Source organism: Anabrus simplex, chromosome 1 (assembly GCF_040414725.1).
Source record: "Anabrus simplex isolate iqAnaSimp1 chromosome 1, ASM4041472v1, whole genome shotgun sequence".
Taxonomy (NCBI): domain Eukaryota; kingdom Metazoa; phylum Arthropoda; class Insecta; order Orthoptera; family Tettigoniidae; genus Anabrus; species Anabrus simplex.
In genome coordinates this window covers 843,847,215-843,860,433 of record NC_090265.1, presented here as the reverse complement: position 1 = coordinate 843,860,433, position 13,219 = coordinate 843,847,215, and the positions used below count along the sequence as shown (strand labels likewise).

The window sequence follows — 13,219 nt, the reverse complement described above, 5'->3', positions numbered from 1 at the left end:
ATGATCTAAAGCGCGTTCAGCAATAGATTTATCTGGTTTAGCAATAGCATCAATAGCTGGACAGGGGCGGTAGCGCAGACGTATCTGATCTTGATGGCGGCAGATACGTTTCTCCGTAGTCTGTATCTCGTATAGACGATGACCCAAAGATCTGCAGATGACTCCAGGTATCCAGAGTGGGTTGGATTTGAATGTCCTGGTGTAGACCTTGTCGTTGATGGAGAACTTCGTTGGTGAGGTCTTATGCTGGGCCGGGAGAGGCTGTAACAGAGAAAGTAAAGTTCTGTGAGGTCGTCCATGGAGCTTCTGTGCAGGAGTGATATTATCAGCGCCGGGTAGAGTTCTGTAGTCGTTTAAGAGTTGGAGCAAGGCTTGGTCTTTAGTTAAGCCTGAAGAGACAGCTTTCTTCATACTTCTTTTAAATGTTTGCACGAAGCGTTCAGCTTCACCATTAGATTGAGGGTGAAAAGGTGGTGCTAGGATATGACGAATGCCATTATGTGTACAAAAGTTCTGAAAAGCAGTAGCTGTAAATTGAGGTCCGTTGTCCGAAATGAGTACTTGCGGTAAACCTTCTGTAGTAAAGATTTTCTGGAGAGCACGAATGGTAGCTTCGGTTGTAGTAGTCGAATGCATATCCACGACATATGGAAAGTTTGACAGTGAATCGATGACTATTAACCACATGGAATTGAGGAAAGGACCTGCGAAATCGATGTGAACTCGTTCCCATGGAGTAGTAGCAGGAGGCCATGAAGCAAGATCAGAAGACGGGGCGTTCTGATTCGTTTGACATTGCTCACAATGACGTATTAGCTTTTCGATGGCGGCATCAATACCGGGCCAGTAGCAGTGTTGACGGGCGAGTTGCTTTGTTCTGGAGATACCCCAATGGCTTTGGTGTAATAATCCGAGAACTTGTTTCTGTAGGCTAAGTGGGATAACCACTCGGAAGATGGTGCCTGCTTCTAGTAATACAACTCCGGCACGAGTCGTGAGACGATGCTGCATACGATGATAAGGTGCCAGGTGGGCAGGAAGTGTGCTCTGAAGAGGCCAACCGTTGCGGATGTAAGTACGTACAGTAGCAAGTGTACTGTCCTTATCCGTAGCTTTAGCTATGCAGGTAGCATCAATAGGAAAACTGGATACAGTATCTTCAAGTTCTATGTCCAACTGAAGACATTCAGATTCTTGAGAATCGAAGGCAGTATCAGGACCAACGGGTAAGCGGGAGAGGGCATCAGCATTACAATGCTGGGATGTGGCTCTATAGACAATCTGATAGGAATAATCAGAAAGGAACATGGACCATCTTTGAAGCTTTCTGAGGGAATTCTCTGGGATCTTATTACCAGGATGGAATAAGTGTACGAGAGGCTTATGATCGGTAATGATCAGGAAATGGTTGCCATAGAGATATTCATTGAAACGGCGAATACCAAAGATGATGGCTAAAGCTTCTTTCTCTATCTGTGAGTATCGACGTTGATGGTCATTAAGTGTTTTCGAAGCGAAGGCGATGGGGCGTTCTTGTCCATTACGATCCTTCTGGGAGAGAACGGCACCGACACCGTAGTCTGAAGCGTCAGTAGCTAGCGTGATGATCTTGTCGGGCTGAAAATGAGTGAGTTGTATAGCTTGAATTAAGGCGTTGTTGATTGTTTTCCATGCCTGTTGGCATTGCGGAGTCCACTGAAACTTAACACCTTTTTTACGTAGAGCGTTTAATGGAGCTGCCACTGTAGCGAAGCGTGGAATGAACTTATTATAATAGTTCGCTTTGCCTATGAAGGACTGAAGCTGCTTGAGGTTCTGAGGTGCTGGCATGTTTACTATCGCTGAGACATTCTGTGTACTAGGACGAATTCCATTCTTATCAAGTATATGTCCTAGGTAGTGAACTTGAGGCTGAAAGAAGGTACATTTAGCGAGATTCGCTCGTAGGCCATTGTCTTTCAATGTCTGGAGAAGGAGGCGTAGATTGGTTAGATGTTCCTGATGATCTTTTCCAGTAACAATAATATCATCCAGGTAGTTAGCACAACCGGGAATGGAGGCGGTGAGTTGAGCCAAATAGCGCTGAAAAATAGCCGCTGAGGATGAAACACCGAATGGGAGCCGCTGGAGCTGGAGCAGTCCGAGAGGAGTGTTGAGTGTGAGAAATTTCTTAGATTCTTCGTCTAAAAGTAGCTGGAGATATGCTTCTTTAAGATCAACTCGAGAGAAGAATTGTCCACCAGAGAGACGACGGAATAAGTCTTCTGGACGTGGAATAGGAAAGATATCTGTGTCAAGTTGTGCGTTGACTGTAGATCGAAAATCGCCACAAAGTCGAACATTACCATCAGGTTTCTTGATTACCACGAGTGGAGTAGCCCATTGACTAGAAGTAACTGGTACAACAATTCCAGTTTGTATCCATCTTTCTAATTCTTTCGTGACCTGGTCTTGAAGTGCTAGGGGTACTGGACGAGCTTTGAGGAAGCGAGGCTTAGCTCCGGATTTCAGCTGTATGTGAGCTGTATAGTCTTTGGCTGTTCCGAGCTGAGAGTCGAAGACTTCAGGAAACTGCTCTAGGAGAGCGGTAACGTCAGAAGTAGGATGCAATGTAGATACGACGTTAATGTTGTCATGTATCTGGAAACCAAATAAGTTAAATAGATCCATGCCCATAATGTTTGATGCAGTGTAGTTGTTAACTACGAGAAGAGGAATGTCCTTCTGAATTCCTTTATAACTAGCCTGAAGCTTGATTTGACCTTTGATGTCAATTTTCTTCTTGTTAAATGTCACGAGCTGGATGTCAGCTGGAGAGCATGAAGGTGAACCTAAGTCGTGGTAGGTAGTCAGGTTAATAATAGAGACAGGTGATCCAGTATCTAATTGAAAATCGACAGATCGATCAGAGAATGAGAGAGGAATGATGATTTTGTGAGAATCCTTTGTGGGAAGAATAAGATTGATCTGATCAACTTCCATGTCTTGGCGGGGCTGTATATGCTTCCGGCGTGCTGCAGTAGTCTTATCAGGGCGGAGCGAACTTTGACAGACAGTCTTAATGTGTCCAAGTTTATTACATCGTTCACAAGTAGCTTTGAAAAAACGACAGTCACGACGTTCATGATGCTTGAAACAACCTCGGCAGGAAGGCAGGAGTTTCGAGGTGCTTTTAGAAGTGGGCTTCCGTGTAGCCTGACGAGAGGGAACCTGGCGAGAATGCTTGGTGGAGAGCGCCTTATCCGTACGGTTCACTGTAGCAGAGGACTTGCGGGCCTGAGGCGAGACTTGTGCAACTTCGTGTGGAGAAGCTATGGCTGCGGCAGTCTTGGTAGTAAGCTCATAAACCGTAGCAATACGCTGGACGTCTTCTAAAGAAGGGTTACTCTGCTTGACAGCGTCAAAACGTATTTTGTCTTCAGGAGTATGTAAAATTATCATGTCCCGAATGAGAGAATCAGTGTAGGATGAACCACAACCGTCCTTGGAGCAGATGAACTGGCAGGGTTTAGCTAGACCACGCAATTCAGTTATCCATTCAGTATGTGTCTGATGGGGTTGCTTTCTGCTCTGAAAAAATTTATAGCGAGCAGCCACTATGTGAGGAGCTTTGGCATAGTGTTCCGTGAGACGGGCCAAGAGCTGCGTGAAGGGTACCTCAGATAAGTGTTCTTCCGGACTTAATTTACGTAGTAAGTCACACGTAGCATTGCCAACCGAACTAAGAAATAGTGCGCGGCGGCGGTGATCATCAGTGACAGAATGGCAGATGAAATGCTGTTGTAAACGGGCTAAATAAACTGACCATTCTTCTTTAGCCGGATCAAAAGCAGAGAACGGAGGAATAGCTGATGGCTGTGTAGAGACAGAAATAGCTTGAATAGCCTGAATTAATGCTGCCTGTTGTTGTTGCATAAACTGGTGTTGTTGCTGCTGTAAGACTTGGAAGACCGTAGCGAGTTGTTCCGCAGTAGCCATTGCAAGATGCGTGCAAGAAAGAGTAAGGTAAGCTGTGTGTCAGAACTGGTTGGAGTGTCGTGGTTGTTTAGCACGTCGCCGTAGAGTTGACAACTGGGCCTGTTGAATTGTAGTGTCGTTTTTACCTCGTTGCTATAGAGTTGGCGATTGGGGCTGATGACGTGTAGTTTGTTGCTTTTTTACCTCGTCACTATAGAGTAGGCAACTAGGGTCGAAGAAGTATAGAGTTGCTTTTTTACCTCGTCGCCATAGAGTTGTGTTGTAACCAAAGGTTGAAATTTACAAAACACAACTTTTATTGCTTCACTTTATGATATTTACACAAATAACTGAAATTTATTTTGAAGCAAAAAGGAATATTGAATCTTGAGAAAAGTTTGTCTTTATACAATATGTACAGGTTTACAGTCTTTATATACACTCCTATCTTGAAAAGATAGTCTTTGTGAATTGACACGTAGATAGTCGAAAACTATCTGGCACACTAACATAAATGTCTTTGAGAGTCCTTGTTTGTTGAAGTGCCTGAATTCCTAAAAAGCAAGTTCAATTGATTGAAGAAATTCCACCTAGCGAAACTAAGGGAGCTTGCGTAACTTAGGGAATGAAAATGGCTTGTAAAAGAATTACGGAACATAGGCAGCGGAAACAGGTAAGGGAGCGGTGACCAGAGGTGAAACCTCGTACTGCCAGAAATTCAGTCCACCTGGTCGAAGCACATTTTCAAGAGGAGTAGCCTCCGTGCTCGACGTAGGGTGTATTCTGGAGCTGGACACCGGGGCAAGTGGGCAATTGAGCAGGCAGGGAGCTCCTATTTATAGTACACTCGATGGTCAGGCACGCGCACTGAGGGCTGCGCGTCGAAGCTAGCAGAATGATACACAGGCGCGCGTGCAGCTGGCTGGCGGAGCGAGAAGGGAGTGCCGGACATACAACAGTAACTAACACACCTACATAACTCACCCAGGACAAATATTTCAATTTCTCTGTGGGAATCAGTATCTATCATCTGATGGCCTAGCAGGCATCAATTTTTGTACAAGAGACCAAGTTTCTCGTAGTACTCCAAATAGCCTACGCAGTGACCTCCACCACTTGTACCAATTGTACCATTCATGATGATGCTTATCAGTACTGAATAAAGAATGGAAAAGAGCATGAAATAAAAAGTTACTGACACCTACAATGGTTACAACATGGCATTCCATGGCAAAAATAACCTCTCAAAAGTGTAACTCCTTTAGTGCTTCTTATACTAGTTACCAACTGATGAGCACAAATTGGCACACTGGAGAGAAACGCTGGCAACCAAGAATGAGTTAGCTGGAAAACTTATAATTTCCAATAACGGACCATTTATATTGGAATTTGACATACAGTAAATTTATTTACGATCAGCAAGAGCATAACACAAAATTACAAAGATCCATAATATGTACATTAGTTATTAATGTAAAATGAAAAATATACCAGTACAGACATTTTCAAAGGTCACAAATATACACAGTAAAAGCTGTACAAATGTATATTTCACATATTTACATAATATTTATTATATTTTGTTAAATTAAACAGGTACCGTATTTATCTTGACCATTAGGTAGCATTCAGACCCATATAGAGCCACCAAATCTTCTGCAGTACCTGACTACTTTTACTTTCTTTGTTCTCAGTCAGTGCAGTTTGATTTGAATTGTGCTTTGTTATACATTGAATTTTGCTGTATTCTTATCCAATCAGTTACTATTACTGGAATACAGAAATTGGTATTACATGTTATGTCTGAATGGTTAGAAGCTTTGCTTTTTAGAGTCGACTTGTTAAGAGTGAGAATGTGAAAAACTTTTCAATTTGCAGTACAAACAAAATTTGCATTCCCTTCTAGTGTTTGAAATGTTGTACTGCTGTGTTCACTTACTTTTCTTCTCTGTGTTCAATTACTTTTAATTTTTATTAGAAAATCTGTCAGTTTGAATGTTTTTATTTTCAGGCAGTCACCTTCATCTTTAAATCTCTTGGAATCAAGTGTGTGCCATACATTTCCCAAGTGATGCCCAGTTTTCTCAATGTTGTTCGCACTGCTGATGTGAACTTCCGTGAATTCCTGTTTCAACAGTTGGCAGTTCTGATTGCCATCGTGAAGCAGCACATTCGTAACTATTTGGATGACATCTTTGCTCTCATAAAGGTGAGCAACATGGCAAAATTAGGTGTATTTTATGTGGTTTGAAAATTGATAGTACTGTACAATAGAAGTCCGTTATAGTGTTCATTCATAATGGCAACAAATTTACTTGCTATAGCAGATTGTTATATCTAATTTTCATAAAATTCTGGCATAAAGCTCACACACATCAAAATCGGTATGCACCGGAAATCCATTTGTTCAACACTTGCGTTTTCACATATTTTCGTACTACGGTTTACTCGTTAGTTATTTTTTAATTCCGAGACGTAAACGCGTGTGTTCAGTTTAATTCTGAAAAATGAAGTAGTATCATTCCAGTGGCTTCTGTGGCCTTCATTTCAATTATCTTATTCAAACAGCATCACTTAACCTAACTTAACTTCATATGAATCATGAAAACATATTTCAAGCGCCAGTAAAGTATTGATAACTGTTTGGCTAAAACTTTGCGTGGGAATAGCCTTTCCGGAATTTAACTAGATACGAGAAAATACAGTGAAACCTCGTTAATGCGTTTCTCATTACGACGATTTCTCACTTAGCTTAGCACCGCTCCTCGTAAATTTGAAGTCCCGATTCACATCGTATTAAATCTATGTAAAAACACGACACTTATCGCGCCACAAATTTGCACTATTACTGTTTAAAATGATCGCATTTTTCCTAGAGTTGAAAATGTTCTTTGTCATCCCTTGTGAAAGGAGCATGATTTTCAATGCAGATTAGAGCGCTCACCACAGGAGGCAGGTCAGGGAAAATTGTGCAAAAACGGGAAATAGCCTTGAATTCCTGAACTTTACAGGGTAAATTACATTTTCGGGAAGCAAGCTGTTAGCCTCAGGAAAGTTCACTTTTGCTTACTGGTTTTCATTGATATTGTTGAATAACACAGTAAGCCTGTTTGTGCTTGTATTTCGCATTCCATTCAGAAGTTAGAAATTTGTTCTGCGTTGAGTGATACAGTGAAGGGTAGCGAATATTTGTCACGTGATAGCATACGTACAGATTAGGAACATAATAATGTTAAGTTGACTAGCGTGGTGCATATCTGTCTTATGGTACGGATACTGAACAAGTCAAGAAATCACTGACTAATGAATATGAAATTTAAATACGGTAAGTGGACAGGTATCCACATCTTTCATCGGATGTGCGTATGTTGAAACTTGCACCTTCGAGTTTCGACTCTAGTCTATCGAAGTGGTGTCTCATTGAAGGGGACGATTAAAGTTGGTCTAGGTCAAAGTCATTCTCTGGCACATGGTGGAGTTTAACCTCCAAATTACTCGTTTAATAACCCGTTGGTTCGAAATATGAGGCTTCAGCTGACATTTGTTTTAGAAAGAGTGTGATCTGCAATAATGCGCTGATACTTTTATGAGCCCCAGTGTGAACGTTTTATATCTGTTGTCTGGTGTTTTATGCACTGTTGTTATTTAATAATCCTCAGAGGAGAAGGTTTTTGTATTTGTTTTCACGTCTTTTTCACGTCCTTTAAATACCCTCATATCATCTTTATAGAAACGGTAGATAGCCTATATCTTTCACATTACACGTACATACATGACGTAAAATGCACGCATGTCGAGAAACAAAAAAAAGCATATCAAGTGTTTACATGCAACTGTTGGAAAGTTGTTATTCGTGTATTCAACAGTACATTTTCTCGCTTAACACATTCTCTTTCCTCTGCAGAAACATCCAATGAACTAACCTCTGAAATCAATCATCCACTCTGCATCGTATTTTGAGGTGTATCACAGTCTTTCTTAATTTCAATACATAGTTTTAATAATATGCAATCGTTTATTTCAGCCTTTATTTCTAACGAGTTAACTACTGCTATCGGCCATGTTATTTATGCATTTATTACGGAAAACATGTTCTCTATCATTTCGAATTGTGTTTACAGAACACTAGTTGACTAGTATTACTAATGGACTCCGACATTGCCTACGAGTTCGACCGTTGGCGAAAGATCTCGCTAGTGCACATAACGAGAAAACTAACCGAAGACGATTGATGGCTTTCAATATAATCGCTGGAGTGCATAAGTATCGGTAACGGAAATATAACACACACTTAATCGTTCATAATAACGGATGCATCAGGGATTGGGTTCTCACAATAACTGAAGGATAGTACACAGTTTAATATAGGGATTTTCAAGGGACAGAATAAAAGCTATCATTTAAAACTGAGTTCTCGCTATAAGCTGTACTCGTTATAGCAGACTTCTACTGTGTTTGAATTAGATGGTGTTATACATCACTTGACCACACACCAAAATTTATTTTTCTTTTTTAAGATTATTGCCCCATCTGGTAGCTAAAAGTGTAAAGTTTATTTTTCAGACTTTTGCTCTCAACATGGTTTTGCAGGAGATGGATTTTGACCAAACGCCAACTCCCCACTCATTAACTCTTTCACTGTCTTAGTCAGGCTATCTTACTTTGTCCACAGTGTTCTAAAAACTCATGCACAGATACAAGAAATGCACACGCAGACAGAAAATTAATTTTCTTAAAAACTATAAGCCATTCGAAAAAATTGATTCAAAGAAAGTTCCGTAAAATTGTCAGGAATATGTACTCTCAGACCTGCTTGCCCAGTAAATTGTAGTTTATCACTGATAGGAACAGAATCTACAAATTTGGGGAATTTAAAGTAGTGTGAAGTCCCGTCACCACAACCTGTTGCCGGTAAAACAATATCGAAAATACCACTGTTGTCTTTATCACGATTGATATTTTCATCACTCTAGGTTCACCAAACTTTCACTACATAAATCATTATCACGGTACAATTGTCTTTCATTGTCATCATTTAGCAAAGAACACAAAACACCACACAATGAGGAAGCCATAATTTAAACAAACAGCGGCTAGCATCATTCTTCTGTCTCTAGCTCATCAATGCAAGGAGGATATATACTTGGAGCAGTGCTGTTGTAAAGAGAATATATTTGTGATTTCAACGGTGTGCAACAGATGGCATTTGCATTCATTTTTGGCTACAATCCACGCAATTAAGCCAAAGCTGCACAAGCCCAAGTACGTATTCGGGCTGACACCGTGCAGCGGTAATGGGGAACAAGCACGCGCTCGGGCGAACAGTGAAGAAGTTTTTCTTTTACATCATGTGACTAACTGCCATTTCTGAGTCCATTTCATGTTGTATGCTGTTATGTAGAATATTGTTTTTGAACATTTTACATTCTAATGTTTAAAACCTTTTGTTCTATTTATTTGTAATTACACGCATTTGTGAAAGAGGTCTGTAGACGAATATGATCAATATAACATACAGTGTGGTATTTGACAGCGTAATTATAATCCTGTACTTAAATGAGCAATGCAGTTTGTTAGAAAGTACCATACTCTACACTGCACTGAAATTTTAAAGGTCAAATCGAATCACTAAATGACAATTTTATTGGTTAGGCAAGTGATGCAAAACAAAAAACTAAAGGAATGGCAATAAAGCATCAAATGACCAAGCAACATTATCTCAGATTATGACCTAAATATTTAAGCTATCGCTAATTTTGATACATTAACAAGAAAATTCATATTGTTATCTTCATTTTGTTATACAATACATAACATTTCACAAGAAGGATATATTTTTGGTACTTGGTTAGGTGATGAACAACACTATCCAATTGTACTGCAGTGATATTTGTAATGATTTCCAACTGATATAAGTTGAGCCCTCAGCCTGAAGGCTGGTTAGATCCCAACAGTTCCACAATGAGCTGTTATAGATGGCCTAGATGTCACTGAAGAGACTGTTTGGGAAATGAGGAGTAATATAGTTTCCTGTTGCTTTCGTCATTGTAACTGATATGTTCATGAATCGTAAGTTTGCTCTAGGAGGTATTTCCTAAGTGTTGAAAGAGCAGCTTTACTGTCAGTTTTGTCAAGACACAAGTAACTCTCTCCAAAATAATATATTCAAATGTTGGATATCAGGGTAGGGAATTGATAATAATTGTTTCCAATTGTTAGTTCAGACTGGTGGGATGATAAGGTACATCACCATAGGCTATGTGATTATAGGAAAATCTTTTGAAATCGAATGTGGGTGTTAAGAGCCGGCCCTGTGGTATAGGAGTAGCATGCCTGCCTCTTACCCGGAGGCCCCGGGTTCAATTCCCGTCTAGGTCAGGGATTTTTACCTGGACCTGAGGGCTGGTTCGAGGTCCACTCAGCCTACGTAATTACAATTGAGGAGCTATCTGATGGTGACATAGCGACCTCGATCTAGAAAGCGAAGAGTAACGGCAGAGGGGATTCATTGTGCTGACCATACGACACCTCATAATCTACAGGCCTTCGGGCGGAGCAGAGGAAGGTTGGTAGGCCATGGCCCTTCGGGGCTGTTGTGCCATGGGGTTTGGTTTATGTGAGTGTTGAAGAAACATATAAAACCATGAGAACACTGTCATAGAATCCAATTTATTTCCTTGTCCTTTGTGTTCAATAATAATAATAATAATAATAATAATAATAATAATAATAATAATAATAATAATAATAATAGCAAATACATTTTGGTGGGGGTGGGTGGGTGTATGCTTTCTTAATTTTTTTATTAACGAGTATAACTCCACTTTTGTTAGTTTTCATACTTGAACAGTTGTGTATATACATATATGTATGTCTTTATTTATCACTCATCTGTTTGAACCTATTTTTGCAGGAATTCTGGACTATCAACAGTCCCCTGCAGAGTACACTAATTTTGTTGGTGGAGCATATTGCTATCGCTCTAGGAGCAGAATTCAAGATCTACCTTCCTCAGTTGATGCCACAGATTCTAAGAGTTCTTATGCATGACACCAGCAAGGACAGGCATGTCACTTCCAAGGTAATATAACTCCACGGTAAAGCTGTGCATTATACATATTTATGTCACATTTATTTTATAGGCGACTGATAAAATATTTCTCATCTATATACAAAAACAAAAACATGAATAAGAACATAATCAGATTAACACAATAATAAAACAGCATCAGAAGTGGGGGGGAGCAACAGAAGAGAAGACAAAGACAGACATGAAAAAGGACAAGGACAATTTCCACATCTTCATTAATACCAGTTCTTCTATGTATTCTCAGCCTTCATTCTTAACCTGTTAGTTTTCTTTTTTCATTTTTTAACTGTCCTGTGTTTCTAGTATTTTACTAGCTGTATTCATCTTTATCTTTTTCTATCTTCCCTTTTACTGTGTCTAACCAGCTTTCTTTTTATCACACACTTCATACATTCCCTTTTTTTGTTGCTCTCTCTTTCAGTGCTCACCTGTCATATTATACTGTCACAGAGAATTAATAATTTGGGTTTTTGGGTCAATAACACATTTCATTGCTGTTTCAAAATAGCTAAACATCACCCTCAGATGTCATAAATTCTTTATACATAAAACAGTCTTTTGGGCATATTAACAAATCTATCAGAACTGTATGGCAACAAGGCTTCTTTCTTTCTTTCTTTCTTTCTTTCTTTCTTTCTTTTTGTTTCGTTTCTTTTCTTTTCTTTTCTTTTCTTTTCTTTTCTTTTCTTTTCTTTTCTTTTCTTTTCTTTCTTGACTCTCACCTGAGACCTTTGTTATATGGAGTTCCACTTCTTTATTATGGCTGTATGTTGAAATATGTATTACTGATGACAACATTAGCTTCAGCAAGTTTAAGGACTTGCTGGCCGTCGTCATTTCGTGTACCAAACCCATTGCCCTTGTGGTAGTTGTAGCCCTCTTGCATGCTTCCAACATGCCCATTCACCAAGCTCGATAGCTGCAGTCGCTTAAGTGCAGCCAGTATCCAGTATTCGGGAGATAATGGGTTCGAACCCCACTGTCGGCAGCCCTGAAAATGGTTTTCCGTGCTTTCCCATTTTCACACCAGGCAAATGCCGGGGCTGTACCCTAATTAACCCCTTAACTGGGTACTAAATTCTCCATATGCGTAACCTGCCGTGGGTACTTTTTCCCCACTTTGTGATATTTAAATATTTCCTTCATAAATGTGTACACAATTAGTTTAATCTAATATGATAGTTATTATTCTTCAATAATGTGATACTAACATTATTTACATCGTTATGAATCCAAATGTGTTACTAACATTATTTACATTGTTCTGAATCAGGATGATTGTAGGTTTTGTAGATTGTTATCTGTGTGATATAGGCGGAAACAAGGTGTTACGCACAAAGCCTTTTCACAGTCAGGACACCAGTATGATGTTTCCTTCCTCTTCCCTTGGGACCAACACACAATACACCTTCGGAACTGTCGAAATACCCGCACAATCAAACCGATCTACTTTACGTTTGGAAGCCATGCTTCGCGACATAAATGGCTGCGCGGGAACTTCGTGCAAGGCGCCAAAACAAATGCATTTCACAAAGCTGTGACAGCTCTAAAAAGCAATACACAGCGTGATCTCGTGAAAAACATAACTAATGCGATAGATTCCATGGACACGCTGTATGTCTTCACCGTCAAGATACATACGCGATAAATTTTATGATCGACTAATGCCGTCATACCCATTGTAGAAGCCCAGCGCGGAAACGTCTAAAGACGTCGTACCCACTTAAGAGGTTAAGGCCACGGCCACTGCCTTCCTGTTCCTAGCCCTTTTCTCTCCCATCGTTGCCATAAGACATATCTGTGTCGGTGCAACGTAAAGCAACTTGCAAGAAGAAAAAATCATGCTCATTCAGGTCATCACAGAGAATAAGGAAGTCCTCTAGAGATCATGCTGATATTTGATCTTGTAATTCCAGCCAAAAGTTATCCTTTTCTTCCTCATCAGAGCCATTTTGTGTAGCATAGGCTGATAATATGCACATGCACAAGACTCTCCTCACTCCTAGCCCTTGCTTATCCCATTGTCGCCATAAGAGCCATAAGACCTATCTGTGTCGGTGCGACGTAAAGCAAATTGTAAAAAAAAATTTTTGACCATAGGAGAAGCAACTGTAGAACGAGAGTCCAGTGTAGAGCACACCTAAACACTAGTACCAACTGTACATTGTTGCC

The 13,219-nt window shown here is 40.1% G+C and overlaps 1 protein-coding gene across 2 annotated transcripts in view; it reads left to right on the top strand.

The window, feature by feature from the left end:
- The window catches only part of mTor (serine/threonine-protein kinase Tor), a 415,570-nt gene that overhangs the window by 202,674 nt on the left and 199,677 nt on the right, over window positions 1–13,219 (top strand). For both annotated transcript variants that reach the window (XM_067136412.2, XM_067136411.2), the window contains exons 17-18: window positions 5,969–6,166; window positions 10,871–11,038. In XM_067136412.2, the coding sequence (XP_066992513.2) occupies window positions 5,969–6,166; window positions 10,871–11,038 (366 nt within the window). The remainder of the gene's footprint in view (window positions 1–5,968; window positions 6,167–10,870; window positions 11,039–13,219) is intronic.